We start from the raw sequence: 27,081 nt of genomic DNA, 5'->3' as shown, positions 1-27,081 counted from the left end.
TATTCACCTCCAGAGACTACCAGTACCTCCTTGGAAGTACAATCCATCAAGCCCACAGATGAATGCTCAGTGTTTTCCCTCCCATCTGCTTTTGTGAAAGTTGTAATTAAAAATTTTCTTTTTTTCCCTACTTTTAAAACTTAATCTGTTCTCTTCCCTGCCTCCTGCTGGAAGGAGGACATCTCCCTATAATTCCAGATCTTCAGAGATAGCTTTGGGAGTTCCCATTGTGGCTTAGTGGGTTAAGAACCTGACTAGTATCCCTGAGGAAGTGGGTTAGATTCCTGACCTTGCTCCCTGGGTTAAGGATCTGGCGTTACTTGGAACTGCAGCGTAGGTCACAGATGTGGCTCGGATCTGGCTTTGCTGTGGCTGTGATGTAGGCCAGCAGCTACAGCTCCAATTTGACGCCTAGCCTGGGAACTTCCATGTGCCCAGGTGCGGCCCTAAAAAAAGAAAAAAGAGAGATAGCTCTGGTTAACATTTCGCACAACCTTTCTAATTTTGTAAATGCATAATTTATTTTTAAATGAAAAATGAGATGCTAATACATAGTAGTAACTTTTTTCCACTTACCAAAAATGATTTGCAGATCTTTTAAAGTCAATAATATATAGAGCTACATTGTTAGTTGTTAATGCTGAATAGAATTCCATTTTCCAGATATACTTTAACTTAAAAATGCTGAAATTTGGAGTTCCCATAGTGGCTCAGCAGTTAACGAACCCAACTAGCATCCATGAAGGCGCGGGTTCGATCCCTGGCCTCGCTCAGTGGGTTAAGTATCCGGCATTGTTGTGAGCTGTGGTGTAGGTCGCAGATGCGGCTCAGATCTTGTGTTGCTATAGCTGTGGGTAGGCCTGCGGCTACAGCTCTGATTGGACTCCTAGCCTGGGAACCTACATATGCTGCTGTGTGGCCCTAAAAAGACAGAAAAAAAAAAGTTGAAATTCCTAACCTGTCTCCTCTTTGTGTATATTTGAGACTGCATTAAAGTTTTTGAGGTTATACACAATGGTCTAGTAAATATTCATATTATATATATACTTTTTTAATCAGTTGTGAGAAATTTCTGTAGGAAAACTCCTAGAAGTGTAAATGCAAGGCCAAAGATATTAAAGTTTGTAGTTTTGACACTGCCAAGTACTCTTTGAAATTATTGTACTGATTTATCTGAACCAAGATAAACATCCTTCCAAAACTGGACCATCTCAATTCTTTTTCATCTGTGCCAGCCTGATAAAGAAATATACCATTGTTTTAATTTGTATTTCTTTAATAATGACTGAACTTGAGCATTGCCTTTCATTTACTGGCCATATTCTTTGTACTTTTTTAAAAGTTAATTTTCTTTGATTGATTTGCAGAGCTCTTTTTAGATCTCAACCTTGTCCTTTAAGGTTACAGATATTTCCCCCATCTTGTCCTTTATTTTCTAACCTTATGGGTTCCTTTGCTTTAATCTGTATGAAGTCAAATCTGTTGGTCTTTTCTTTTATAGTTTCCTTTATTGGCTTGCTTAGAAAGGCCTCCTCTACCCTGGGACTATGTGATTTGTTTCCTTTATTTCCTTCTAATTGTTTTATGGTATATCTTATCTTTAGATCTTTAATACATCTGGAATTTACTTTTATGTTTGATATAAGATAAAGATTTCATTTTTTCCAAATAGATAACCAGTCATGCCTACATGTTTATTGACTACTATATCTTTTCACCTTTTTTGGCCACACTCATGGCATGTGGAAGTACTTGGGCCAGGGGCAGAACCCACACCACAGCAATGACAGGAGCCACAGCAGTGACAACACCAGATCCTTAACCTGCTGAGCCACCAGGGAACTCCTCTTTTCACTTTTGGTTAGAAATGACTCCTTTATCATATATTAAATTCTCATGTAGGAGTTCCCGTCGTGGCACAGTGGTTAATGAATCCGACTAGGAACCATGAGGTTGCGGGTTCAGTCCCTGCCCTTGCTCAGTGGGTTAAGGATCCGGCGTTGCCGTGAGCTGTGGTGTAGGTTGCAGACGCGGCTCGGATCCTGCGTTGCTGTGGCTCTGGCATAGGCTGGTGGCTACAGCTCCGATTAGACCCCTAGCCTGGGAACCTCCATATGCCATGGGAGCGGCCCAAGAAATAGCAAAAAGACAAAAAAAAAAAAAAAAAAAAAATTCTCATGTATATTTGTATAAACTTTTTTTTTTTTTTTAAATGGCTGCACCTGAGCCATATGGAAGTTCTCAGGCCAGGGACTGAATCTAAGCTGCACTGCAACCTACTCTACAGCTATAGCAATGCCAGGTCTTTTAACCTGCTATACCAGGCCAGGGATTGAATCTGCCTCCACAGCGACCCAAGCCACTGCAGTTAGATTCTTAACCCACTGCACCACAGCAGGAACTCCACATATATGAGAGATTTCTGTAGGAAAACTCCTAGAAGTGTAAATGGATTGTTTGTCTCTGGAACTTATTTCTTTGGCGATCTTACAGTCATGGAAATCTACTGTGTCGTACTGTTACCATCTTTGGTCACTCTGCCCAATATGTAAAATGCCTCTACTCATTTCTGGAACCACACTCCCATTCCTGAAAAGGTAGTTTCCCCTTCACCAAACCACCTTTACTACACATCACACAGCCCTGCAAACCCTCTGGAATTTTATTCCAGGGTCAATTACCATTATCTTCAGCCTCTTCTACTTCCTCCTTAACTGAAGCCTGGCTCTCCACAGAATACCGTTTCCACTACAATTAGCTTGGAGAGGCAGCTCCTTCTCACATCCTAGGGCTAAGATATGGGGCTGTTTCCAAGCTATCCATCCTCTACCATCAAATGAAAAACAAAACAAAACAACAAAACACCACCAACAAAAAAGCCTCTTCTCTGTAGCTCAAGACATTCAGCTATAAAATCTTAAGCCTCTCCTTGTCACAACATTCTGCAACTTCCCTATGATTTCTTTATTGACTTTGGATTTCAGTGTCCAGTCTTCCTCTCTGTCCCAAGGCTGGCTATCATTCTAGGTAATGTCAGTACTCAAAGAGGAAAAACTAAACCACATGCTGGCTTAGCGGCTATCCAATGACATCTTCTCATAGTCAACTTTTGGGCACTCTTGCCCCTGGAAAGTGGTCCATCTCCTTCTCTCACACTTCAGTGCCATACAGCTAACTGTCCTCTAGACACTAGACACTTTATACTCAATAGCTCCAAAATCAAACTGACTTTTTATAAGTCTCATCCACCTCTCACCTCTTAATCTGTCTCTTTTCACTGCTCACTTCCTTTTCCTTCCTCTCCTACTATTTTCTCTATCTCTGTGAACGGTGGCAGAATACATTCAAATTGCTAAATCGCAAATCTGGAGTCATTCCCTCTCCATCATAACCCCCGCTTTCAAGCATTCCATTTGCTAAGTTTTTCTTCAGTATTTCTAGTTTGCTCTGGCTGTACACCCATCAACCCACTTCAGCCACTCTTATCTCAACAGTCTTTTACCTGGGTTTCTTGCCTTGAGTCCCATTCCCCACAGATCCCCAATGCAGCCAGAGCTTAGTTACATCATTTATCCTGATTAATGGCCTTTACTGGCATTCTTTAGCCTGGGGATAAAATTCCTGTCCTTTGTCAGGGCTCACTAGGCTATTTCATGACCTTGCGTCTACACATCTCTAGCTTCGGAACTTAGTGATCCACCCTAGAGCTGTGTGCTTCATACTGACCAAAGTGACCTTGAGTTTCTTCACTAGGGCATGAAGGCTTCTTTTCTGAAGGCCTTTCCTACGGCATTTTTTCTGTGTGGATTACTAACTACATTTCCATCAACTCCTTTCAGATCTTATTAAACAGCTCTTATTGGAAGCCTTCTCAAAATGTACCTCTTGGAGCTCCCGTCGTGGCTCAGTGGTTAATGAATCCAACTAGGAACCATGAGGTTGTGGGTTCGATCCCTGGCCTTGCTCAGTGGGTTAAGGATCTGGCATTGCCATGAGCTGTGGTGTACATCGCAGACACAGCTCAGATCCCATGTTGCTGTGGCTCTTGCGTAGGCCGGCAGCTACAGCTCCGATTAGACCCCTAGCCTGGGAGCCTCCATATGCTACAAGTGTGTCCCTAAAAAGACACACACACACACACACACACAAAAAGTACCCCTGTGCATGCGCACAGAAGCACATACACCTACGTCAGGTTTTCTCAAAGTACCTGTACTTTGAACAGAATTATGAACAGAAAGTCACGTTTTACTATATATCTGTATTCCCACTTCCAGAGACTGTAAATTCATTTTTAAAGTTTTTAAATTAATGTTTAAAAAATTTTATACAACTTTTGAAGTTTACTTTCATTTATGGTTTTTACCAAAAAATTTGGCTATACTCCCCATGTTGTACAATATATCCTTGAGCCTATCTTACACCAATAGTTTGCACCTCCCATTCCCCCTCCCCCCCATTGCCCCTCCCCACTGATAACCACGAGTTTGTTAGTCTGCCTCTTTTGTTGTATTCACAAGTTCGTTGTATTTTTTAGATTTCACATACAAGTGATATCATACAGTATTTGTCTTTGTCCGACTTATTTCACTTATCATAATGCTCTCAAAGTCTATCCATGTTGCTGCAAATGGCAAAATTTCATTCTTTTTTTTATGACTGAGTGTTATTCCTTTGTGTATGTGGGTATGTATACCATGGCTTCTTTATTCATTAACCTGTTAATACTTAGGTTGCATCCATATCTTGGCAATTAGAAAAAATGCTACTAAGAACACTAGGGTGTATGGCTCTTTTTGACCTAGTGTTCTTGTGTTTTTCAGATATACACCCAGGAGTGGAAATGCTGGGCAATATGGTAGTTCTATTTTTATTTTTTTGAGAAACCTCCATACTGTTTTCCATAGTGGCTGCACCAATTTTACATTCCCGCCAACAGTGTATAAAGCTTCCCTTTTCTCCACATCCTCACCAACATTTGTTATTTGTGTTCTTTTTGATGACAGTCATTCAGACATTTGTGAGGTGATTATCTCAACCTGGTTTTGGTTTGCATCTCCCTGATGATTAGCAATGTTGAGCATCTTTTCATGTGCCTGTTGGCCATCTGCATTTTCTCTTTGGAAAAATGTCTATTTATTTCTTCTGTTCATTTTAAATTGTTTTTTTTTTTGATGTTCAGTTGTATGAGCTGTTTATATATGTTGGATATTAATACCTTATCATTCATATCATTTGCAAATATTTTCTCCCATTCAGTAAATTGGTTTTCATTTTACCAATAGTTTCCTTTCCTGTACAAAAATTAGGTCCCATTTGTTTATTTTTGCTTTTATTTCCTTTAATTTAGGAGATGGATCCAGAAAAATGCTGCTGGGATTTATGTTAAACAGTGTCCTGCCTATGTTTTTTCCAAGGAGTTTTATGGTATGTGGTCTTACATTTAGGTTTTTAATACACTTTTAGTTTATTTTTGTATATGCTGTTAGAGAATGTCCTGATTTCATTCTTTTACATGCAGCTGTCCAGTTTTCCCAGCACCACTTATTGAAGAGACTGTCTTTTCTCCATTGTATATTCTTGCCTCTTCTGTCATAGATTAATTGACCATAAGTGCATGAGTTTATTTCTGGGCTCTCTATCCTGTTCCACTGATCTGTGTGTCTGTTTTTGTGCCAGTACCAAACTGTTTTGATTACTGTAGCTTTGCAGTATGAGACTCTAAATTCTTTAAGGACAGGGGCAGCTCATTAATATTCTTTGGACCAGTGCTATTGACAAATTATAGTTGCTTAATAAATACTGTGTGTACTAAGCATGAACGGAAGGGAGGAAGCCAACCAGAAATGCTATTAGCATCTGAGAACAATGGGCCAGGGATCAAAATATTTATAACATGAGTACTAACAATTAAAGCAATTATATGTCAGAAGTTACTATTTGAAGTAATTAACACTGAAATGTGATCAGGGCTTAATCCCACCAGAGGTCAGTAGTTCTCCAAGTATATCATTACTTGGTGTAATGCTTGGTAACGGTATTTATCAGTAGACTGCCCCAAACTGCACAGTGAAAAGAGCAAAATCTTGGTAGATAAACAAACCTGACTGGAATTTTTGCTCCACTACTACTAGCTGGGTAAAACTGGACATGTTACTTAAACCCTTTGAGTCTCAGTTCTGAAAAATGGGTAGAACACCAACCTCACAGAGCTGTTATGAAGATCAGAGGGCACAACATACAGCAAGTGCCAGATACTCAATAAATGCTAGTTTCCTTCCCTTTTCTACTTTCCTTTTAACAAGTCAGTTTTGCCACCTGGCTGGAGGAGCCCAGGGGCAGAGTGCCTTGTGGGATAGCCACACCCTAGGAGCAGCTTCCCCGAGGGCTTTTAGGAGCGTCTTTACAGAACTTCTTACAGGAGCCTGAAAGCTCCAGCACTGTGCAATGCTACCCTGTGCTGCAAACAGGCTGACAATCCAACATATAAAAGGGACATGGGCTTAGAACTCTGAATCTGCCTCCAGCTAGGATCGTGGCCCTAGTCAAAAGACCAAGGCCACACAGATGGGGTCCTAGAACTAGTTACTACCAAAACAAAGCTGAATAGGACAGGAGATAAACTTTTCATCTAGGACACAGGGTACGTGCTAAACCATCTCTCTTGCCCCTATCCCAAAGCTTTCTGAAAGAAGGGGAGGCTGCTTACTGACACTCGAGCTGACAAGACTCAAACATCCCACATCTGAGCGTACACTTCCAGAGAAGAGAGCTCCACAGCATACCCAAGCCCCAGCCAACCTCAAGATGTGGACACAACACTAGCACCCCACTGGTGGCAAGCAATCAGGATCAGGACGGTGTGCATGGCCAGGGAGCTTTAGCAATAACAGAAACTTAAAACAGATGTAGGAGAAAGAAAAGATAGAAGGTCCTGATCCAACAATAGGTCTTATTCACTACTGCCAGGGATAGAGAAGGAAAGCCGACCCATTTCTCTATTACAACAGACCTTGGGCCCATAAACTTTAAATGCAGATCACAGAAAATCCTTCACCCATATCCCTTTCTCCCCTCTACAGATCCAGCCTCTCAGCTGACCTTGCCGTCAGGGGCCCCACAAAAGAGGGAGCAAGCTCCTCTTCCAATTGGTTAAACCTCTCGATGTTGCCCATTGACTCTGTATCCTATCACTTATTTCCAGGGCCCACAGAGGAAATTTAGGAAAATGCAGAAACGTAAGCATAACCTCTTTCATGTCTAAAAGAAATATTAGTTAAGCAGTAAAACTCCTTTCCTTCTGTCGCCTAAAGAATATCATTTGCCATCTGGTCCTACAAGGATTGGGTGATTAGCCCCTGCAATCTCTGACATTCAACACAGTCTGATAGGAGTTCAGGGCAGAGTTCAGGAGTGAGGCCCTCTGTGCTCTGAGAAAACTGGCAGAACAGGCCTTCAGATAGTTAGATATTTTCAGGAGAAAATTATATGAATCCAGATTCCCGTATCTTCCCATACTTAGAAAAGCACTAAAAGCATGAACTAAGGTGTCTGTTCCTTGTGACTGGTAGCATCCTTCTACCGAGATGTGTGCATGACTGCACGTACCCATTCTCTAAAATCACAGACATACTGGCCTCCCTCCTTATCTCTTCAGAGCAATTCCTTAGAGCTATCTGAGAGTGGTGTCCTGGGCTATAGTCTTCAGTAAGAACCTAAATAAAAGAAACTCACAGCTCTCACATTGATGTGCATTTTTATTTCAGTCGACAAATTGTTAGGAAAAGGATTGAGGTTTATGTCTTTAACAGGCTAAGAAATAGACAATATACCCCAGCAAGACTGTGGAACTATAAGGAGAGTGGGAGCCCGCCATCTACTGTTAAAAATCAAAAAAGAAGATATCAACTGGCCGAACCTCTCTAATGCCCTGCTTCATTCTTCTGCGTGGAGGTGAGGAAGTGGAGTGTAAGGACACGGGAGGAAGGGAAGCGCTGGGGCTTAGGAATCTTATTTTTATTTTGTTTCATTTTTTAATTATTTTTTATTTTTTGCAATTATTATTTTTTAATAGTTATTTCCCCAATACATTTTTTTTCTACTGTATAGCATGGTGACCCAGTTACATATACATGTACATATTCTATCTTCTCACATTATCATGCTCCATCATAAGTGACTGGACATAGTTCTCAGTGCTACACAGCAGGATCTCATTGCTTACTCATTCCAAAGGCAATAGTTTGTATCTATTAATCCCAAGCTCCCCAACCACCCCACTCCCCCCAACCCCGGCAACCACAAGTGTATTCTCCGAGTCCATGATTTTCTTTTCTGTGGAAAGGTGCATTTGTGCCGTATGTAAGATTCCAGATATAAGTGATATCATTTGGTATTTATCTTTCTCTTTCTAACTTACTTCACTCAGTATGAAAGTCTCTAGTTCCATCCATGTTGCTGCAAATGGTATTATTTTGTTTTTTTATGGCTGAGTAGTATTCCATTATGTATATATACCACATCTTCCTAATCCAATCGTCTGTTGATGGACATTTGGGTTGTTTCCATGTCTTGGATATTGTGAATAGAGCTGCAATGGACATGCAGGTGCATGTGTCTTTTTTAAGGAAAGTTTTGTCCAGATATATGCCCAAGAGTGGGATTGCTGGGTCATATGGTAGTTCTTTGTATAGATTTCTAAGGTATCTCCATACTGATCTCCATAGTGGGTGTACCAGTTTACATTCCCACCAGCAGCACAGGAGGGTCCCCTTTTCTCCACACCCCCTCCAGCATTTGTTATTTGTGGACTTATTAATGATCGCCATTTTGTTTCTTTTTTTTAAATCACCAAGTTCTTGGAGTTTACTTAGTGGCTCAGCAGTAATGAATCTGACTAGTATCCATGAGTATGCGGGTTCAATCCCTGGCCTTGCTCAGTAGGTTAAGGATCTGGCATTGCCATAAGCTGTGGTATAGGTCACAGACATGGCTCAGATCTGGCGTTGCTGTGGCTGTGGCGTAGGCTGGCAGCTGTAGCTGATTAGACCCCTAGCTTAGGAACGTCCATATGCCACAGGTGCAGTACTCAAAAAAAAAAAAAAAAACCCCCAAAAAAACCAACCACACACCAGGTTCTTCCTTCTACTGTGGATCCTCCTTCAAAGTTTGTGAAGACACTCATCATTATCTCCTGTTCTTAGGAAATTCTTGGAATGTAGGCATATTTAAAAAACAAAAAGCAGCAGCAGCTGCTTACAAATTAGGCAATTTGCCAAGAGCACATGGTTAAAGAGGAGAATGATAAACCTTTTCTGGCTGATTCCAGAATAAATCATGTTCCAGTCCCTGAGTCCTCTACTGTAATTGGTCTGCAAGCAGAACACCAAGGCAGAGGGAGAGGGGGAGCAGTGATAACTCAAGGAAATAAAGACTAGAGTCTGTCATAAACTAGGTCCAGACTACCCAGACACATCTTCACCAAGCTGAGCTTCTTGGGCTCTGTACTATTTGGGGCTATTGGAAAAGCATTATGATTTAGCAATAAGGAAAAAAACAAGAGTTGTGAGAAGAGAGGACTACAGGTCAAGCTAATCTAGGCCTAGGGATTCAAAATGGAACACAATTATTTTGCCTTCACTTGAAAACTATGCTCCTGCTACCTATTCTTCCCAACTCAACCGTATTTCTCCTCATGTGTCCCTTTATTCTCCACATACTCCTTCCCAAGAAAAATAATTCAACTACAAAACTCTCTTCCTGCATTTTCTTCCTCTTTGTTTTTAAGACAACATACGTAAATGGCAATCAAGTCTTACACAAGGCTCTGCCTTGTCCTTGTTATGGGAAAGGTTAAAGAGGACATTTAGAGTGGAGAGAGCTCATCAGCATGCCTCTTTCTCCCCAGCCCAGTTGCTCCTTATCAGTTTTCCTCCTACACTCTCTAGATGTATCCCCAGCGTGTCTCCAACTTTGTGATGGGTTAAGAGCAGCTTGAGTTGGGACCAAAGCCTAGTGTAATTCTCCTTTCCCTGGAATCACATGCCAATACTCCAGATGTGAAACTTGAAAGACAGTCAATTCTAAATGAAACCTGCAAATCACCTCCTTTTTGTTTTGATGATCTTAGAAATGAACAAAAACCATGGGGTCTTTTTACAAACTTTTATACAAAGTAGCCCTTTTAAGTTAACAATACCAACAAATAATTAAGAGTCTTCTATGATCCAGGCATAGTTATAGAAGGAATGGCCAAAGGAGGTATTTTAGGAGATTCAGATTATAATGAATTATGCCATTTATTAGCTTGGTCACTTGTTTAATATCTGAGGAAGGACAAGTCAAATATTAATAATGGCTGCAGAATGATACTCATACAATAATCTTCCTTCCATTCTAGAACAAAAGGGCTTGGGGAGGAAGTGGTAATTATTCTGTTCAGGGACAATGGCATCCTAAGTAACTCGGGGATGTGCTGTGAACATCAGGACAGGATGGGAATAACTCTTAAGGGCTATGACTTCAATCAACTAGTTTCAGGAGAAGTAAAGAAAAATGCAGTCATATGACATAATTGAATTTAGTCACTTTACCTGGGCTGTATCGGCTCCCCAAAAGTATTTGGAGCAACATTAGATGGGTGCACTCCCAAATAATCAGGTCTTTGATTCACAAACAGGATGTGGCTTAATAATCAAAACAGAAAACTGGGTTCATTCAAGTATCTAGAGCCTAAAGTAATTCCATTTAACAAGTTTAACATCATGCAACACACATCCTCCAGGTGGCAGAAATACTTCTCAATTACAAAGACAGGTAGTAAATACTAAACACCCCCACAGACCATTTAGCAATTAATGGACTACCGGCAACAACTGAAGGCGAATTCAGACTAGAGTTGAACCTCAATACTAGACTTGGTTTTTAGAAAACAAAGTATGAACTTAACTGAATTCCAGATTCAAATCCAGAAATTGTGCTGCATTAAGCAAAACACTGGCCCAGAGCCTACCAGGAAGTTATTTGGAGGAAAGAGACAGAAAGCTTCAGCTAAGTTTTAACTTGCAAATGTGGTTTTCTTTACTAAAATCAACCCCATAGGGAAATATGGTATGGTTTGGGCTGTGCTGATGTTGTTTTCCCCCATAGATTCAGCCTTGTTTTCACAAAAATAGGATTATGGTTCAAGGCCTCCAAAAGCCTCTCTAGGAAGCTGTTCCAAAGAGAAGCCTCCATAGGCAGAACAGTAGAAAAGGAAGTTACTTGTCTGTCTTTGCTGATGTTCATCCACACCAGTTTTCATTCTCTCTTAATGGATAAGAACCCTCAACTAACAGAGCAGATTCACTTACAGGAAGGTAATAAATTGAAATAAACATTTTATTTAGTTTCTTAGCTGTCTGTAAGTCTCTTTCATTAAAGAATTTACAGCACAGCAGAGTTCCCGTTGTGGCGCAGTGGTTAACGAATCCAACTAGGAACCATGAGGTTTTGGGTTCGATCCCTGGCCTTGCTCAGTGGGTTAAGGATCTGGCGTTGCCGTGAGCTGTGGTGTGAGTCACAGATGCAGCTTGGATCCCGAGTTGCTGTGGCTCTGGTGTAGGCCGGTGGCTACAGCTGCCTGGGAACCTCCAAATGCCGTGGAAGCGGCTCAAGAAAAGGCAAAAGACTAAATAAATAAATAAATAAATAAAATAAAATAATTTACAGCACAGCATTGTCATATAACCACATTTTCATTTTCTTGATTAAGCTGTAGTTCTATAGCAAGGGAGATAAAAGCTTCATTTAGAAGTAGAAAATTATTCTAACATATAATAATAGTAAACATTCTAATTGTCTTTTAAGCATTTTATAACACACTGCATCCTTTTGCTTCATATTTCCCCAATTGGACTGCAAAGCTTGGACCTAGGTTATATATCATTCTTGTAAGCACCAAAGGAATAGGCATGTACCAAACCAAATAGATGGCAGATCCAAGTCAGACCCTAAGTTTTCTATACCAAAATAAACATTCTGAGCACCGTCCTTCTTCAAGGCAGTCTATTTTTGTCATGAAGGATTCAACCACGCACACAAGAGCAGGCCTTTTATCCTCCTCAGCCTAATGCATCTTACCTTAGCCTAATGCAACTTACCTTCGCCTAATGAAAGAAATACCTTTGGTGTTATTTCTTTCCCTAAATCATGTCACACTCTCAGTGTCATCTGTTTAATTAAATGTTTTTAATTCTATATATCAAATGAGAACTTTTAAAAAGTAATTTAAGCGCTTTCACTGACATGAGGAATCTGAAAAAAGGACAGACTGAACTTCTTTGCAGAACAGATGCTGACTCACAGAAATTGAAAAACTTATGGTCTCCGGAGGAGATAGTTTGGGGGGTGGGAGGATGTGCTTGGGCTGTGGGATGGAAATCCTGTGAAATCATATTGTTATGATCATTATACAACTACAGATGTGATAAATTCATTTCAGTAATTTTAATTAATTAATTAATTTTTAAAATTAAAAAATAAAAAGTAATTTAAGCATACTTAAAACGCCAGACAAAATGCTATTACTATATGGCCCAACCCCATAAATATGGCTTCCCTCCATAAACACCTCAACACCAGAGGACTAGATTGCAGGAAGTTTCTAGAAAACTCTAAATTTTGAGCTTATAAAGTTGAATTTTATTTCTTTTCATTGCTGACTCTATTCATGACTGTACTCATCAATTTGCTGTGAAATAACCTTCCTCAAACACAACTCTCAGCAACTGCCTTAAAGAAAATCGCCAGCCCCTGCTATTTCATATGAAAGCCATATCCAAAGCACTCTGACTCTCCATTTCAATGCCACACTCTCTTGAACCTCACCCTTCCCCAGTTCCCACCCTCATCACACACCAGCCCAGCACTTTGAGTTCAATCATAATCTTTTGTGCCTTTGCTCAAGCCTTCCCTCCCTCCTGGAAAACCCTTCTTTCTCTTCTGGCCAATTATATCTACCACCTCACTTTATGCGGCTGCTCAAGACTCATTTCCTTATGGCAGTGTTCTATGATTTCCCTCGCAGTTAAAACATTTACCTAATATGCTACATGTCAGATGAGTTCATGTACTTTGCATAGGTCAACACATCTCTCTACCTTGTCTTACCAATTTGGGGTGTCAGCTCTGGTATCCTCTCCCCAGCCCTGGTCGCAACCTCACTAGAACCCTGGACACTTGAACAAGGTCAGAGGGATAACCTTCTATCTCTACCGGCACAATGTTTTCAGTAATTTTCCATCCTGATTGAATTGTACTGCTAAAGCAGACCTTTTTGGTGAAATAAGTAGCCCGAGAGCAGGATTCCGGAGGAGCCCTGACCCCAGTGGTCAGCCCAGTGAAGAAATGAATGAAGGTGGGGGACTAATCCTTGGGGAGGCAGAGAGGAGAAAAGGGGGAGGTGGACGTGGAGCCCAGAAGGCTGGGATGGACTAGCGGGTTGTGCAAAAGCCACAGGAAGGGCGTCTCAGGAGACTTTGGGGAGGTGTCCCAAGGCAGGCCCTCTCGGAGCCCGGAACCAGACAAGGCGGGTCCGACTTACCCACGCGATGGCGAAAGTGCAAAGTCACGGAACCGAAGAGCAGGTCACGGTAGCGTTGGAAGGCCTCGTCGAGGACGGAGCAGCCCACCTGCGCGGCCGAACTCTTGTGGTACTGGAACTGGAAGGTGTGCGGTACGATGGTGTAGCTCCAGTCGGAAGTTTTGATGTACTGGGGCCATGGCCACAGGGCCGTCGCCCGCCCAGCGGAAGCTGCCGCCAGTAGCAGCGAAAACCAGAGCGTGGAGGCTGCCATGGACCGCCGGTCTCTTCTCTCCCAGCTGGCCGAGTCACGTGACGCCATGGTCAGGTGAGCGGCGTCCGCGTGACAATTGGCGGGTCACGTGACCAGAGACGGCTCCTCACCAGGAATTCTGGAGGACCTACTCCCGGCCTGAGACCGGAGTTCGTGCGGCCTGCAGTGGGTGGTGCGGACCTCGGTGATGGCCCAGATGCTGGCAGCTCATCCGCCTGCTGGGGCAGTAGCTAATGCGCCACCGCAGATGCCAGGCCTGTGGTCACAGAGTTATAAACGCACCAGAGGCTAGGAGCCCCTTGTCGGGAGGCCGAGTGGGCTAGCGAAAAAGGAAAGTTTCCGGAATCTTGAACGCGGAATAAGAGGTCGCCAGGCCTGCTGGGAGGTAAAGGACGTCCCAGCCCCGGAGAACTTCAGAAGCAGAAAAATGGAGGCTTGAAACCACAGGTCCTTGTGAAGTGAAATGCTGTGGGGCATACAGGGGCTGGCAGTCAGAATGGCTCAGCTAGGGAGAGCATCATAAAATGACAAAAATGGGATCTGCTTATCCCTGGGGGCGGGGAGAATGTGCATTTTCAAAGCAAGCTTGAGGCGTCCCATTTCCTGCCTCCGTGGGCTCTTTCTTGATGGTTGATAATCTCCTAGTAACTGCCCCCAAATCACCTCCTTGCAGACAAAACTCCACAAACAGGGTAGGTCCTGTACCTCCTGCAAGCAGTAAATCATTAAACTTTGCATGCAGGTTGGAGAATGCTCAGAGATAAGACCCCAAAATAAGTCCCGCAGGGATTTTCATAGGAAGTCTGATGGTCAGGACTTTAGGGAAAGGAAGGAAGCTGTAGATCCAGAAAATAGTGAGTATCCAGAAGCAGAGGAGTTAATACAAGAGAGGCTTGAGGGCTGATCAGTGAGAACACCCAATTCTGAGTCAGGGACCCAGTCTTCCTCATTCACCACTGTATTATGGGAGCATAGTTTAGCCCCTCGCTGAAAAAGGAGAAAAAAATAATACCGTGTGTCATTATTTAGCCAGTAGGTAATTTTATCATGAAATTGCATTTTAGCTTTAGAATAAGTGCAAAGATCAGGAAAGTGAACTCTTTAAAATATAGGGCTCTTTAAAATCATGATCACTTACATTTAGGTTTCAAGTACCTAATTTAACAGTTATATATACATGGCTCATAATGGGAAATCAGATAAAGAAACATTGTCTTTCACTTTTGTAACTTTCTAGGGTTCATCAAGAAATTTCTCTCAGGGAGTTCCCGTCAGGCTCAGTGGTTAACGAATCCCAGTAGGAACCATGAGGTTGTGGGTTCGATCCCTGGCCTTGCTCAGTGGGTTAAGGATCCAGCATTGCCGCCGTGAGCTGTGGTGTAGGTCGCAGACGCAGCTCGGATCCCGTGTTGCTGTGGCTCTGGTGTAGGCCAGCGGCTACAGCTCTGATTGGACCCCTAGCCTGGGAACCTCCATATGCCGAGGGAGCGGCCCTAGCAAAGGCAAAAAGCCAAAACAAACAAACAAACAAACAAAAAAAAAACAAGAAGAAGAAATTTCTCTTAGAAGGTTAGTGCTTAGAATGGCCCTTGTAGCAGAGGAAGGAGAAATTAGATTTCACAATTACAGTTACAGATCCTACAGTTGGATATTCACACTAATTTCTACATTGCTTAAACCTAAATTTTCATCACCGCTAGCAACTCTATAGGTATTCCACCAGTCAGGAGAGACATTTACCCAAGGGACCTAGGAAGGAGATCCAGAATCATTGTCAGAAGAGCCAACTTCATAATCAGCCCACTGTTTCACAGGATGGGTAGTTTGGGGAGAGTTCAGAGCAGGTTCGAAGGTGAGAGCAATTGGTTCACAGGGGGTCTCAGGATTGAACATATGCCAAGGCACCCCTTAAAGTGTGACACTCACCCTGGATCAGGAGAGAAGTAATTTACACAAAAGAGTGGCAAAATAAAGGAACCGAACCCGAATAAGAAGACTATAAAAATTACTAATGAAAATACTTAGAGATTTTTGCTGAGAGAGTATTGCAAACATATTATTCTAATCATCCTCCTTCTCTGACCAGTATATCAGACAATCAGAGACGTCTTGAACAACCACTAAAATCTTTTTAAAAATTATCGTAATCCAGATAAATATTCAGAGCCAAGCAAAGATATAGTACCCAAAATTAAAATTAATAGTTATTTAAGAATATGTAAACTCTTTAGTTTTGTGCATATATAACATTGCCATCAATTTTGACAATAGATGAATAACAAAAATAATGACAGATAATATTTGGTATACAATATCTGGTGGTTTTCTCTGTTTTTCCTTTTATTAAGACAATGTGTTAAATGATTAAAACATTTAATTTCCATATGTATAGCTTCTAATAAAATTAGTTTACATATCATAAAAAGAATTCACTGTCAGACAATGTGTCCAGATTTTTGGTTCATAGATTTGAGTCATCAGTGTGGAAAGAGATGAGGGAATGACTCATTTTCCCTGGGGAAGTCTATCAAAGAGGAAGTGACTTGAGCTGGCTTCCAAAACATTTGTGTTGGCAGGGAAGGGGAGCATGGGCAAAGCACAGAAATTTGGAAAAAGATGGTATATTGAGCATAGGGTTTATGGAGATAGTGAGAAGAGAAAAAGGGCCATAATTATCTCACTTCTGCCATATTCACTCTGGAATGCCTTTCCCACCTCCCACTCCCACCACCTACTTGAAGGTCTAAACTTATATTTTACCACCCTGTAAATCTTCTCTAACTCCTCAAATCTGGATAAGGTTCCATACCTCTTTGAGCTTATCTCCATTGGAACACTTACCTCAGTATTGTAATGGCCTGTCCATTTGTCTGTCTTACCCACTAGAGTAAAAGCTCCTTTGGGGTAGGTTCTGTGTTCATTGTTGTATTCCTAGCCCCTCGCTCAGTGTCTAGCACATTGTAGATTCTCAAAAAAAGACTTGTTAAATGAATGAGTGAAGGGCCCTGAATATTTCCTCTTCTACTTAGCCTTTTTTTATCCTTCAGGTCTTAGCCTAGAACAGACCAACAGGTATGCTGTGATGGAGTACAGGTGTGCTGAGACAGTGACACCCTCCTACTCCAGTCCTCAGGGTGGCCAGGCAGAGCATGGGAGCAACTAGATATCTAGTCAGTCATCTCCAGCCAAGAGGAATCTCCTGTGTGTGCTACGACGTGAGAAACTTTGGGAAGCACTTAGACATCTCCTCAAGGGCCTTTCTTTCTTTCCTTCCTTCCTTTCTTCTTTTGTCAACATGTCAGAGAGCCCTTAAAATTTATTTATTTATTTATTTATTTTGTTTTTTCCTTTTAGGGCCACACCTGCGGCATATGGAGATTCCCAGGCTAGGGGTCGAATCAGAGCTGCAGCTGCTGGCCTACACCACAGCCACAGCAATTCAGGATCCAAGCCACCTCTGCAACCTACACCACAGCTCATGGCAACGCCAGATCCTTAACCCACTGAGTGAGGCCAGGGATTGAACCCGCATCCTTATGGTTCCTAGTCGGGTTCATTAACCTCTGTGCCATGAAGGGAATGCCAAGCAATGCTGTTCGGCTGGAACTAATAGGGAATAAAGAGAAATAGTAACAAAAATAATGTTAGAAAAATAGGTTGAAGCCAGGTCATGAAGTAAGGAAAGGAGGAAGTTCTTCATCAAGGTACTGTGTACTAGATACATGCTGTCTTACTGATCTCTCACAACAGTTGTATGAAATTTAGTATTACCTACATTTCACACACAGGTAAGTAAACAGGGTTAAAATAACTATGGCCCCATAGATAGTTGTCAAAACCAGTATTTAGACCAAGATTTTCTGTGCCAGAGCCTATTGCTTAAGACATCTATCACACTTCCTTGAAAGCTGGCTGAAGACTATGGTGGGATCTTACTCTTGAGTAAGCTAGTTGAATTTGTTTACTTGAGGAGTGACAAGACCAGAGTCGAAATTTGCTAAGATTAATCTGTTAACGTATGTGGAGGAATTGAATGAGGAAAGCCGCGGGCAGGGAGATTAGGTCTGCGGCTAAGAGCTGTCTAAACAACCTGACCATTTCTGTGTGCTGTGGAACTCAGAGAATGCAGAGCTAAATTCACTTGGTGTTCATGGCTTCATTTCTCTTCTCCTGCACTGGCTAGCCAGACCAGTGAGACTTAAGTTTTGTTTAACTTGTCAAAGTTTACAGTAGTGGAGATGGCCAGAATTGTCTAGGCCCCCTTATGGAGTTTAGACCCATTCCAGTTCACATGAGGCATCCCTACCTCTGCTGTATACTGTTACCTCCAGCCCCTCCCATCCTATTTCCAGAATTACAAAATGCTTCCCAGTTTCCCTCTATTGAACATGTACAGCATTCCTTGGGGTTACTAAAAATATTCCGTGTCCAGTTTGTCTTCCTCTTTGAGCTTTATCCCCTCTTTTCTCATATCTATCATATAACCACCTAGGTATCTTATTCATATTTAGTTCCTAATTCATTCTTAACAACTTTTCCTAACTCTAGATATATATCTCTTGCAATAATTGCCCTACATCTATCCAATTCTAAGCAATACATAAACTTTTTTCTTTTTTGGTCTTTTTAGGGCTGCACCCATGGCATGTGAAAGTCCTGCGCTAGGGGTCAAATTAGCCTATACCACAGCCACAGCAACACCGAATCCCTTAACCCACTGAGCAAGGCCAGGGATCAAGCCTACATCCTAATGGATACTAGTCAGATTTGTTTCCACTGAGCCACAACAGGAACTCCCACATGAACTTTTTTTTTGGCCTTGAGCACGGCATGTTGAAACTCCCCGGCCAGGGATCGAACCCTCACCATTGCAATGACTCGAATCATTGCAGTGACAATGCCAGATCCTTAACCTGCTGCACTACAAGAGAACTCCAACACATAGACTTTTTAAAAAGAATTTCCTGAGTATATTTATGCAGGTGTTTTTCTATGGTCAGAAAATTAGAAAAACAGAGTTCCTGCTGTGATGCAATGGGATCGGTGGCATCTCCAGGGCCAGGACACAGGTTTGATCCTCAGCCTGTCACAGTGGGTTAAAGGATCTGGCATTGCCGCCACTGTGACATAGGTTGCAGCTGTGGCTCAGATCTGATAACTAGCCTTGGAACTGCATATGCCACAAGGCGGCCAAAAAGGAAAAAAAAAATTGGAAAAATTAAAGCCCCAAGGGAACTTTCAGCAGATCTGAGCAAAAAGATTGACAGTGGGAAAGAGGGATATGGGTCAAATGCAATATTTCAGTTCAAGATGATAGAACTCAAATACCTGAGTGGAGTGGGAATGAGGACAGAGGGAAAAGGAGAGAAAAAAATGTGAGGGTGTACACGTCTGGTTTCCTGAGGGAATGATGGTGCCATTGACCAAATACAAAAGGAAGAGCCAAGTTTGGGGAAAAGACGATGGGCTCTGAGACATGCTGCTTTGTGGGGGAGCTTGAAGGACAGCAAAGTTGGGATGTTTAGCAGGGCCAAGAGAGCTCTGGGCATCATCTGCTTTAAGATGACAGTTGAGATCATAAAGATATATGGAACAGTCAAGGGAAATAGGAAAAGGGAAGGAAGGCTAAAAATTTGGGAGAAAGAGGACTCTGGTGAGAGAGAAGTTTGTGAGGGTCAAAAGGAGTCCAGAGGAGAGATGGTAGCTAGTAAGAGTAAGCTGAGATTAGAGGTGTGGATGAGGATGAAGGGCTTACCAGGAAATCTGACTTCCTTTGCCTCCTACCTTTAAATATAGATAGGTCCTAAGTCCTCATGTTGTCAAAATGTATTGACTTTATCTCCATGACATGGCTTTTGCTTGCAAGGATTAATGACTTATTATGTCATTGCAGAGAAAAGGAGGTCTACTGAAGTGATATGCATAACAACCCAGAAGAGCAGAAAACCTAACTGCAGAAAGAGCAGAAATCAAAGGCCTGATGACTCTCATCTCTCTCTCTCTCATGGCTTTTCTGTTCTTCTCTATCTGTTTCTCTGATCAGTTTTTCCACATCGCTTGACAGTTACATCAGCTTCTTTATAACCTCTGTTCACACATGACTTGGCATAATAGATCTATAATTTTCCATAAATTTCCAGCCTCAGAGTCCTCTCATTCTCCTGTGTATGCTTCTGGAGAGTCTGCTATCTTTCAAAGTTCTGTGTAAGTCAAAATTCTTCTGATCTCCCCGGAGGAATTGTGTGCACATTCTATAATTTCACCAATTCCCTGTTGCTGCACATTTAGGTGGCTCCCAGGTTTTCTCAGTTAGAAACAATGCTACAATGAACATTATAAAGGATATTGGTTGTTATGCCAGCATCTATTACCATCCTTTCTCACCATGAATACTTTGTTTTTCATTTGGAAATTTCATCCTTCAGTTTGCTAGCTTAAATGAGACATAGAGTAGCCCCAGGACCTCCCTGGTTTCTGTCTACTTTTCCCACCCCCTCACTATAAACACTTGGAAACAGGGGATAAGATTTTACATTTCCATCAATAATGTATGAAAATGTTTTTTTTATTACTCTCTTCCTACATTAGTATTTATCTTCTCATCACTACTGTTAATGCCTTGGAATTAATTTTTTAAAAGATGTATCTAGTAAAATTGACATGTAAACTCAAGCAAGAGAAACAGGATTCATGCCTTCTACATATTATAGAAAAAGAAGCTGGATCATTCTGAAAAAAAAAAGGGGAGAGGGAAGGAAACAACATGACTATATATTTAACCAAAAATACAAAGAATAAGAGGATAGAAATAAGCCAACTATATCTAAATTATCACTGTATATGTAAATAGGTTAAATTCCCCAATAAAAGACAAACAACTCAAATTGAGCAAAGAACAGGGTAAATGTTGGTAAGAGACATTTTAAATGAAACCAAAATGATGACAGTAAAAGAGTGGTCAGAGATATGCTAGGAGAATGCAAACAAAAAGAGCAAGGAAGGCTTTTATTAACATCTGACAAAACCCAGGACAAAAAAATTAAATTGAAGATGAATATTTTTAATGATAAAAGGTATAATTCATAAAGAAAATAGACAGCATAAACAATCAGACACCTAACAACAAAGAAATATGTATAAAGCAAAAACCAGAGCAAATAATACGGGAAAAGAAAAAACTATAATCATGGTGAGAAACATTGACATTTCTCTGAAAATATTTTATCAAGTGCAGAAAAAATAAGAATGGAAACATCTTGAATGATATCATTAGTAATTTAAGTATAATAGATGTTGGAGTTTCTGTCGTGGTTCAACGATAATGAACCCAACTAGTATCCATAAGGATATGGGTTCAATCCCCGGCCTCACTCAGCGGATTAAGTATCCAGCATTGCCATGAGCTGTGATGTAGGTCCCAAGCATCAATCGGATTCCTGAGTTGCTGTGGCTGTGGTGTAGACCAGCAGCAGCAGCTCCAATTCGACCCCCTGGCCTGGGAACTTCCATATACCACACATGTGGCCCTAAAAAAAGAAAAGCAAAATAATAATGATGATTATAATAATGTATAATAGAATCTTATATCCTACACAAATATATTTAAAACTTTTTTTTTTTTTTTTTTTTTTTTTCTTTTTTTTTTTTTTTAATTTTATTTTCCCACTGTACAGCAAGGGGGTCAGGTTATCCTTACATGTATACATTACAATTACAGTTTTTCCCCCACCATTTCTTCTGTTGCAACATGAGTATCTAGACATAGTTCTCAATGCTATTCAGCGGGATCTCCTTGTAAATCTATTCTAAGTTGTGTCTGATAAGCCCAAGCTCCCGATCCCTCCCACTCCCTCCCCCTCCCATCAGGCAACCACAAGTCTCTTCTCCAAGTCCATGATTGATTTTCTTTTCTGAGGAGATGTTCATTTGTGCTGGATATTAGATTCCAGTTATAAGTGATGTCATATGGTATTTGTCTTTGTCTTTCTGGCTCATTTCACTCAGGATGAGATTCTCTAGTTCCATCCATGTTGCTGCAAATGGCATGATGTCATCCTTTTTTATGGCTGAGTAGTATTCCATCGTGTATATATACCACATCTTCCGAATCCAATCCTCTGTCGATGGACATTTGGATTGTTTCCATGTCCTGGCTATTGTGAATAGTGCTGCAATGAACATGCGGGTGCATGTGTCTCTTTTAAGTAGAGCTTTGTCCGGATAGATGCCCAAGAGTGGGATTGCGGGGTCATATGGAAGTTCTATGTATAGATTTCTAAGGTATCTCCAAACTGTTCTCCATAGTGGCTGTACCAGTTTACATTCCCACCAACAGTGCAGGAGGGTTCCCTTTTCTCCACAGCCCCTCCAGCACTTGTTATTTGTGGATTTATTAATGATGGCCATTCTGACTGGTGTGAGGTGGTATCTCATGGTTGTTTTGATTTGCATTTCTCTTATAATCAGCGATGTTGAGCATTTTTTCATGTGTTTGTTGGCCATCTGTATATCTTCTTTGGAGAAATGTCTACCCAGGTCTTTTGCCCATTTTTCCATTGATTGATTGGTTTTTTTGCTGTTGAGTTGTATAAGTTGCTTGTATATTCTAGAGATTAAGCCCTTGTCAGTTGCATCATTTGAAACTATTTTCTCCCATTCTGTAAGTTGTCTTTTTGTTTTCTTTTGGGTTTCCTTTGCTGTGCAAAAGCTTTTCAGTTTGATGAGGTCCCATGGGTTTATTTTTGCTCTAATTTCTATTGCTTTGGGAGACTGACCTGAGAAAATATTCATGATGTTGATGTCAGAGAGTGTTTTGCCTATGTTTTCTTCTAGGAGTTTGATGGTGTCCTGTCGTATATTTAAGTCTTTCAGCCATTTGGAGTTTATTTTTGTGCATGGTGTGAGGGTGTGTTCTAGTTTCATTGCTTTGCATGCAGCTGTCCAGGTTTCCCAGCAATGCTTGCTGAATAGACTTTCCTTTTCCCATTTGATGTTCTTGCCTCCCTTGTCAAAGATTAATTGACCATAGGTGTCAGGGTTAATTTCCAGATCCTCTATTCTGTTCCATTGGTCTGTCTGTCTGTTTTGATACCAGTACCACACTGTTTTGATGACTGTGGCTTTGTAGTATTTCTTGAAGTCTGGGAGAGTGATGCCTCCTGCTTGGCTTTTGTTTCTCAGGATTGCTTTGGCGATTCTCGGTCTTTTGTGGTTCCATATAAATGTTTGGATTGTTTGTTCTAGTTCTGTGAAAAATGTCATGGGTAATTTGATAGGGATTGCATTGAATCTGTAGATTGCTTTGGGTAGGATGGCCATTTTCACAATATTGATTTTTCCAATCCAGGAACATGGAATATCTTTCCATTTTTTTACATCTTCTTTGATTTCTTTGATTAAGGTTTTATAGTTCTCGGCATATAGGTCCTTTACCTCTTTGGTTAGGTGTATTCCGAGGTATTTGATTTTGTGAGGTACAATTTTAAAAGGTATCGTATTTTTGTATTCCTTTTCCAATGCTTCATTGCTGGTATACAGAAATGCAACTGACTTCTGAATGTTAATCTTATATCCTGCCACTTTGCTGAATTTATTAATCAGTTCAAGGAGTTTTGGGGTTGAGTCCTTAGGGTTTTCTAGGTATAGAATCATGTCATCTGCATACAGTGACAGTTTGATCTCTTCTCTTCCTATATGGATGCCTTTGATTTCTTTTGTTTGTCTAATTGCTGTGGCCAGGACTTCCAAAACTATGTTGAAGAGCAGTGGTGAGAGTGGGCATCCCTGTCTTGTTCCAGATTTGAGTGAGAAGGCTTTCAGTTTTTCCCCATTGAGGATTATATTTGCTGTGGGTTTATCATAAATGGCTTTGATTATATTCAGGAATGTTCCCTCTATACCCACTTTGGCGAGGGTCTTGATCATGAATGGATGTTGAACTTTGTCAAATGCTTTTTCTGCATCTATTGAGATGATCATATGATTTTTGACTTTTTTTTTGTTAATGTGGTGTATGATGTTGATTGATTTGCGTATGTTGAACCATCCTTGTGAACCTGGGATGAACCCAACCTGGTCATGGTGTATAATTTTTTTGATATGTTGTTGGATTCGGTTGGCTAAGATTTTGTTGAGAATTTTTGCATCTATATTCATCAATGATATTGGGCGATAGTTTTCTTTTTTGGTGGTATCTCTGCCTGGTTTTGGAATGAGGGTGATGGTGGCCTCATAGAATGTCTTTGGGAGTATTCCTTCTTCTTCAACCTTTTGAAAGAGTTTCAGGAGGATGGGCACCAATTCCTCTTTATATGTTTGATAGAATTCACCTGTGAAGCCATCTGGTCCTGGGCTTTTATTTGTAGGGAGTGATTTTATGACCTCTTCAATTTCATTTCTGGTGATTGGTCTGTTCAGTTGGTCTGTTTCTGCTTGATTCAGTTTTGGCAGGCTGTAAGATTCTAGAAAATTGTCCATTTCTTCCAGATTGTCAAACTTATTGCCATATAGTTGTTCATAGTATTCTCTTATGGTTTTTTGTATTTCTGCTGTATCCGTTGTGATTTCTCCTTTTTCATTTATAATTTTGGTGATTTGGGTTCTTTCTCTCCTCTTTTTAGTGAGTCTGGCCAGGGGTTTATCAATTTTGTTCACCTTTTCAAAGAACCAGCTCTTGGTTTTATTAATTTTCTCTATTGTTTTTTGAGTCTCTATTTTATTGATTTCTTCTTTGATCTTTACAATTTCCTTCCTTCTGCTGACTTTAGGACTTTTTTGTTCTTCTTTTTCTAATTCATTTAGGTGGAGGGTTAAGTTGTCAATTTGGGATCTTTCTTCTTTTTTGAGAAAGGCCTGTATTGCTATAAATTTCCCTCTGAGCACTGCTTTCGCAGCATCCCATAGATTTTGAGAGGTTGTGTCTTCATTATCATTTGTTTCAAGATAGTTTTTAATTTCCTTCTTGATTTCCTCATTGACCCATTGGTTTTTTAGTAGCATGTTGTTTAGTCTCCATGGAGTAGGTTTTTTCTCTTTCCTTTTCCCATGGTTGATTTCTAATTTCATGGCATTGTGGTCAGAGAAGATACTTGAGATAATTTCTATGCTCCTAAATTTATTGAGATTCGCTTTATGTCCCAATATGTGGTCGATTCTTGAGAATGTTTCATGAGCATTTGAGAAGAATGTGTATTCTGATTTTTTTGGATGTAGTGTCCTGAAGATATCAATTAAGTCTAACTTTTCTATTGTTTCCTTTAGGATCTCTGTTGCTTTATTGGTTTTCTGTCTAGAGGATCTGTCCATTGATGTGAGGGGGGTATTTAGGTCTCCTACTATGATTGTATTCTCATCAATATCTCCCTTTATGTCTGTTAATATTTGTTGTATGTATCTGGGTGCTCCTATGTTTGGGGCATATATGTTGATGATAGTAACATCCTCTCCTTGGATGGATCCCTTAATCATTAAATAGTGTCCTTCTTTGTCTTTCTTTATGTCTTTTGTTTTAAAGTCTATTTTGTCTGATATGAGCGTTGCGACTCCTGCTTTTCTGTCATGTCTATTGGCATGAAATACTTTTCCCCAGCCTTTCACTTTCAATCTATATGTATCTTTTGTCCTAAGGTGAGTTTCTTGTAGGCAGCATATTGAAGGTTTTTGCCTTTTTATCCACTCAGCCATTCTGTGTCTTTTGATTGGGGCATTCAGTCCATTGACATTTAAGGTGATAATTGATAGATGATTATTTATTGCCATTTGATCCTCGTGTTCCAGTTGATTCTATGGTTCTCCATTCTTCCTTTCTTTTTTTTTTTTTTTTTTTTTTTTTGGTTGGATGGTCTCCTGTTATTATCTGCTTGAGTGTATTTTTTTTTTTTCATTTTTTGCAAATGCAATATTTGGTTTTGGCTTGTGGTTGCCCTGTTTTTTAAGTATGCTAACCCCTTCCCATAATTGTGTGTTTTAGCCTGATGGTCCTGTAAGTTCAAACACTTCATTATTATATTAAAATTAAGAAGAGAGACATACATACAAACAAAAAGGATTATTTACCTCCTAACATCCCTTGCCCACATTTTATGGTTTTGATGACTCTTTTATTTTTTTCTTTTTAATTTTATTTTGTTTGAAGCATGTTCATGATTAAATCTGTATGCTGGCTTATTTGAGTGACTGCTCTCTGATTGTATCTTCCACAGTCCTAGTTCTTCCTCTTCTTCTTCTTCTTTTTTTTTTTCTTTTCTTTTTTCTTCCCTTTCCTTCCTTTCTTTTTGGTTTAGAGAAGCCCTTTCAATATTTCCTTTAACCTGGGTTTTGTGTTGCTGTATTCTTTAAGTTTTTGTTTGTTGGGAAAAATTTTTATTTCCCCTTCTATTTTAAATGATATTCTTGCTGGATAAAGTATTCTAGGTTGCATATTTTTTCCTTTGAGCACTTTAAATATCTCTTGCCATTCCCTCCTGGCCTGTAGTGTTTCTGTAGAGAAATCAGCTGATATTCTTATGGGGGTTCCCTTGTAGGTAACATTCTGTTTTTCTCTTGCTGCCTTTAGGATCCTCTCTTTATCACTAACTTTTGCCATTTTTATTATGATGTGTCTTGGTGTGGGTCTGTTTGGGTTCAGTTTGTTTGGGGCCCTCTGTGCTTCTTGTATCTTGAATCCAGTATCCTTTAGATTTGGGAAGTTTCCAGCGATAATTTCTTCAAATATATTTTCCATTCCCTTATCTTTTTCTACTCCTTCTGGAATTCCTATTATGCGTAGATTGGCCCGTTTTATATTATCCCATAGGTCTCTTATATTGCTTTCCAGTTTTTTGATTCGGTTTTCTGTCTGTTGACCAGATTGAGTGATTTCCATTATTCTATCTTCCATATCACTGATTCGTTCTTCTGCATTATTCATTCTGGTTTTTACTGCCCCTAGTTCAGTTTGCATCTCTGCAAATGAATGTTCTAGTTTTTCTTGGCTCCTCCTTATATTTTCTAGCTCCTTTCTGAGGGTATCTGCATTGCTGTTCATATCTTCTCTTAATTCCTTCAGTATTTTCACTATTTCTCTTTTGAACTCCAGGTCTGTCAGACTGCAGAGATCAGTTTCATTGTTGACTGTTTTAGGTGAGTTCTCCTGTTGGTTTGACTGGGGGTGGTTTCTCAGCTTCTTCATCTTGCTTGTTGTCTTCTTTCTCCTGAGGGAGTTGTACTCTCCGTTATCGGGTAGTGTTTGCCTTGTCACTGCCCTGGA

The 27,081-nt window shown here is 40.5% G+C and overlaps 2 protein-coding genes across 4 annotated transcripts in view; one reads left to right on the top strand and one right to left on the bottom strand.

Moving 5' to 3' along the window:
- HEXA (hexosaminidase subunit alpha) overlaps positions 1-13,835 on the bottom strand; it is a 32,841-nt gene extending 19,006 nt beyond the window's left edge. The window contains 1 exon segment of the mRNA NM_001123221.1: positions 13,583-13,835. Within this exon segment, the coding sequence (NP_001116693.1) occupies positions 13,583-13,835 (253 nt within the window).
- Positions 1-27,081, top strand: part of TMEM202 (transmembrane protein 202) — a 125,812-nt gene that overhangs the window by 79,354 nt on the left and 19,377 nt on the right. Inside the window, exons 4-7 of one of the 3 annotated variants that reach the window (XR_014810610.1) lie at positions 5,351-5,427; positions 7,083-7,238; positions 7,812-7,953; positions 19,729-19,977. The gene's annotated coding sequence lies outside the window, so the exon portion shown is untranslated. Of the gene's footprint in view, positions 1-5,350; positions 5,428-7,082; positions 7,239-7,811; positions 11,700-19,728 lie in introns of those variants that run through there. The other 2 variants (XR_001297909.3, XR_014810609.1) reach the window with 2 other exon arrangements.

Source organism: Sus scrofa, chromosome 7 (assembly GCF_054392235.1).
Source record: "Sus scrofa isolate SSC_HxYL_T2T_F1_AM1 chromosome 7, Sscrofa_HxYL_maternal_Yorkshire_Landrace_v2.0, whole genome shotgun sequence".
NCBI lineage: Eukaryota > Metazoa > Chordata > Mammalia > Artiodactyla > Suidae > Sus > Sus scrofa.
The sequence above is the reverse complement of the archived record's forward strand: the minus strand, read 5'-3'. Positions and strand labels throughout refer to the sequence as shown.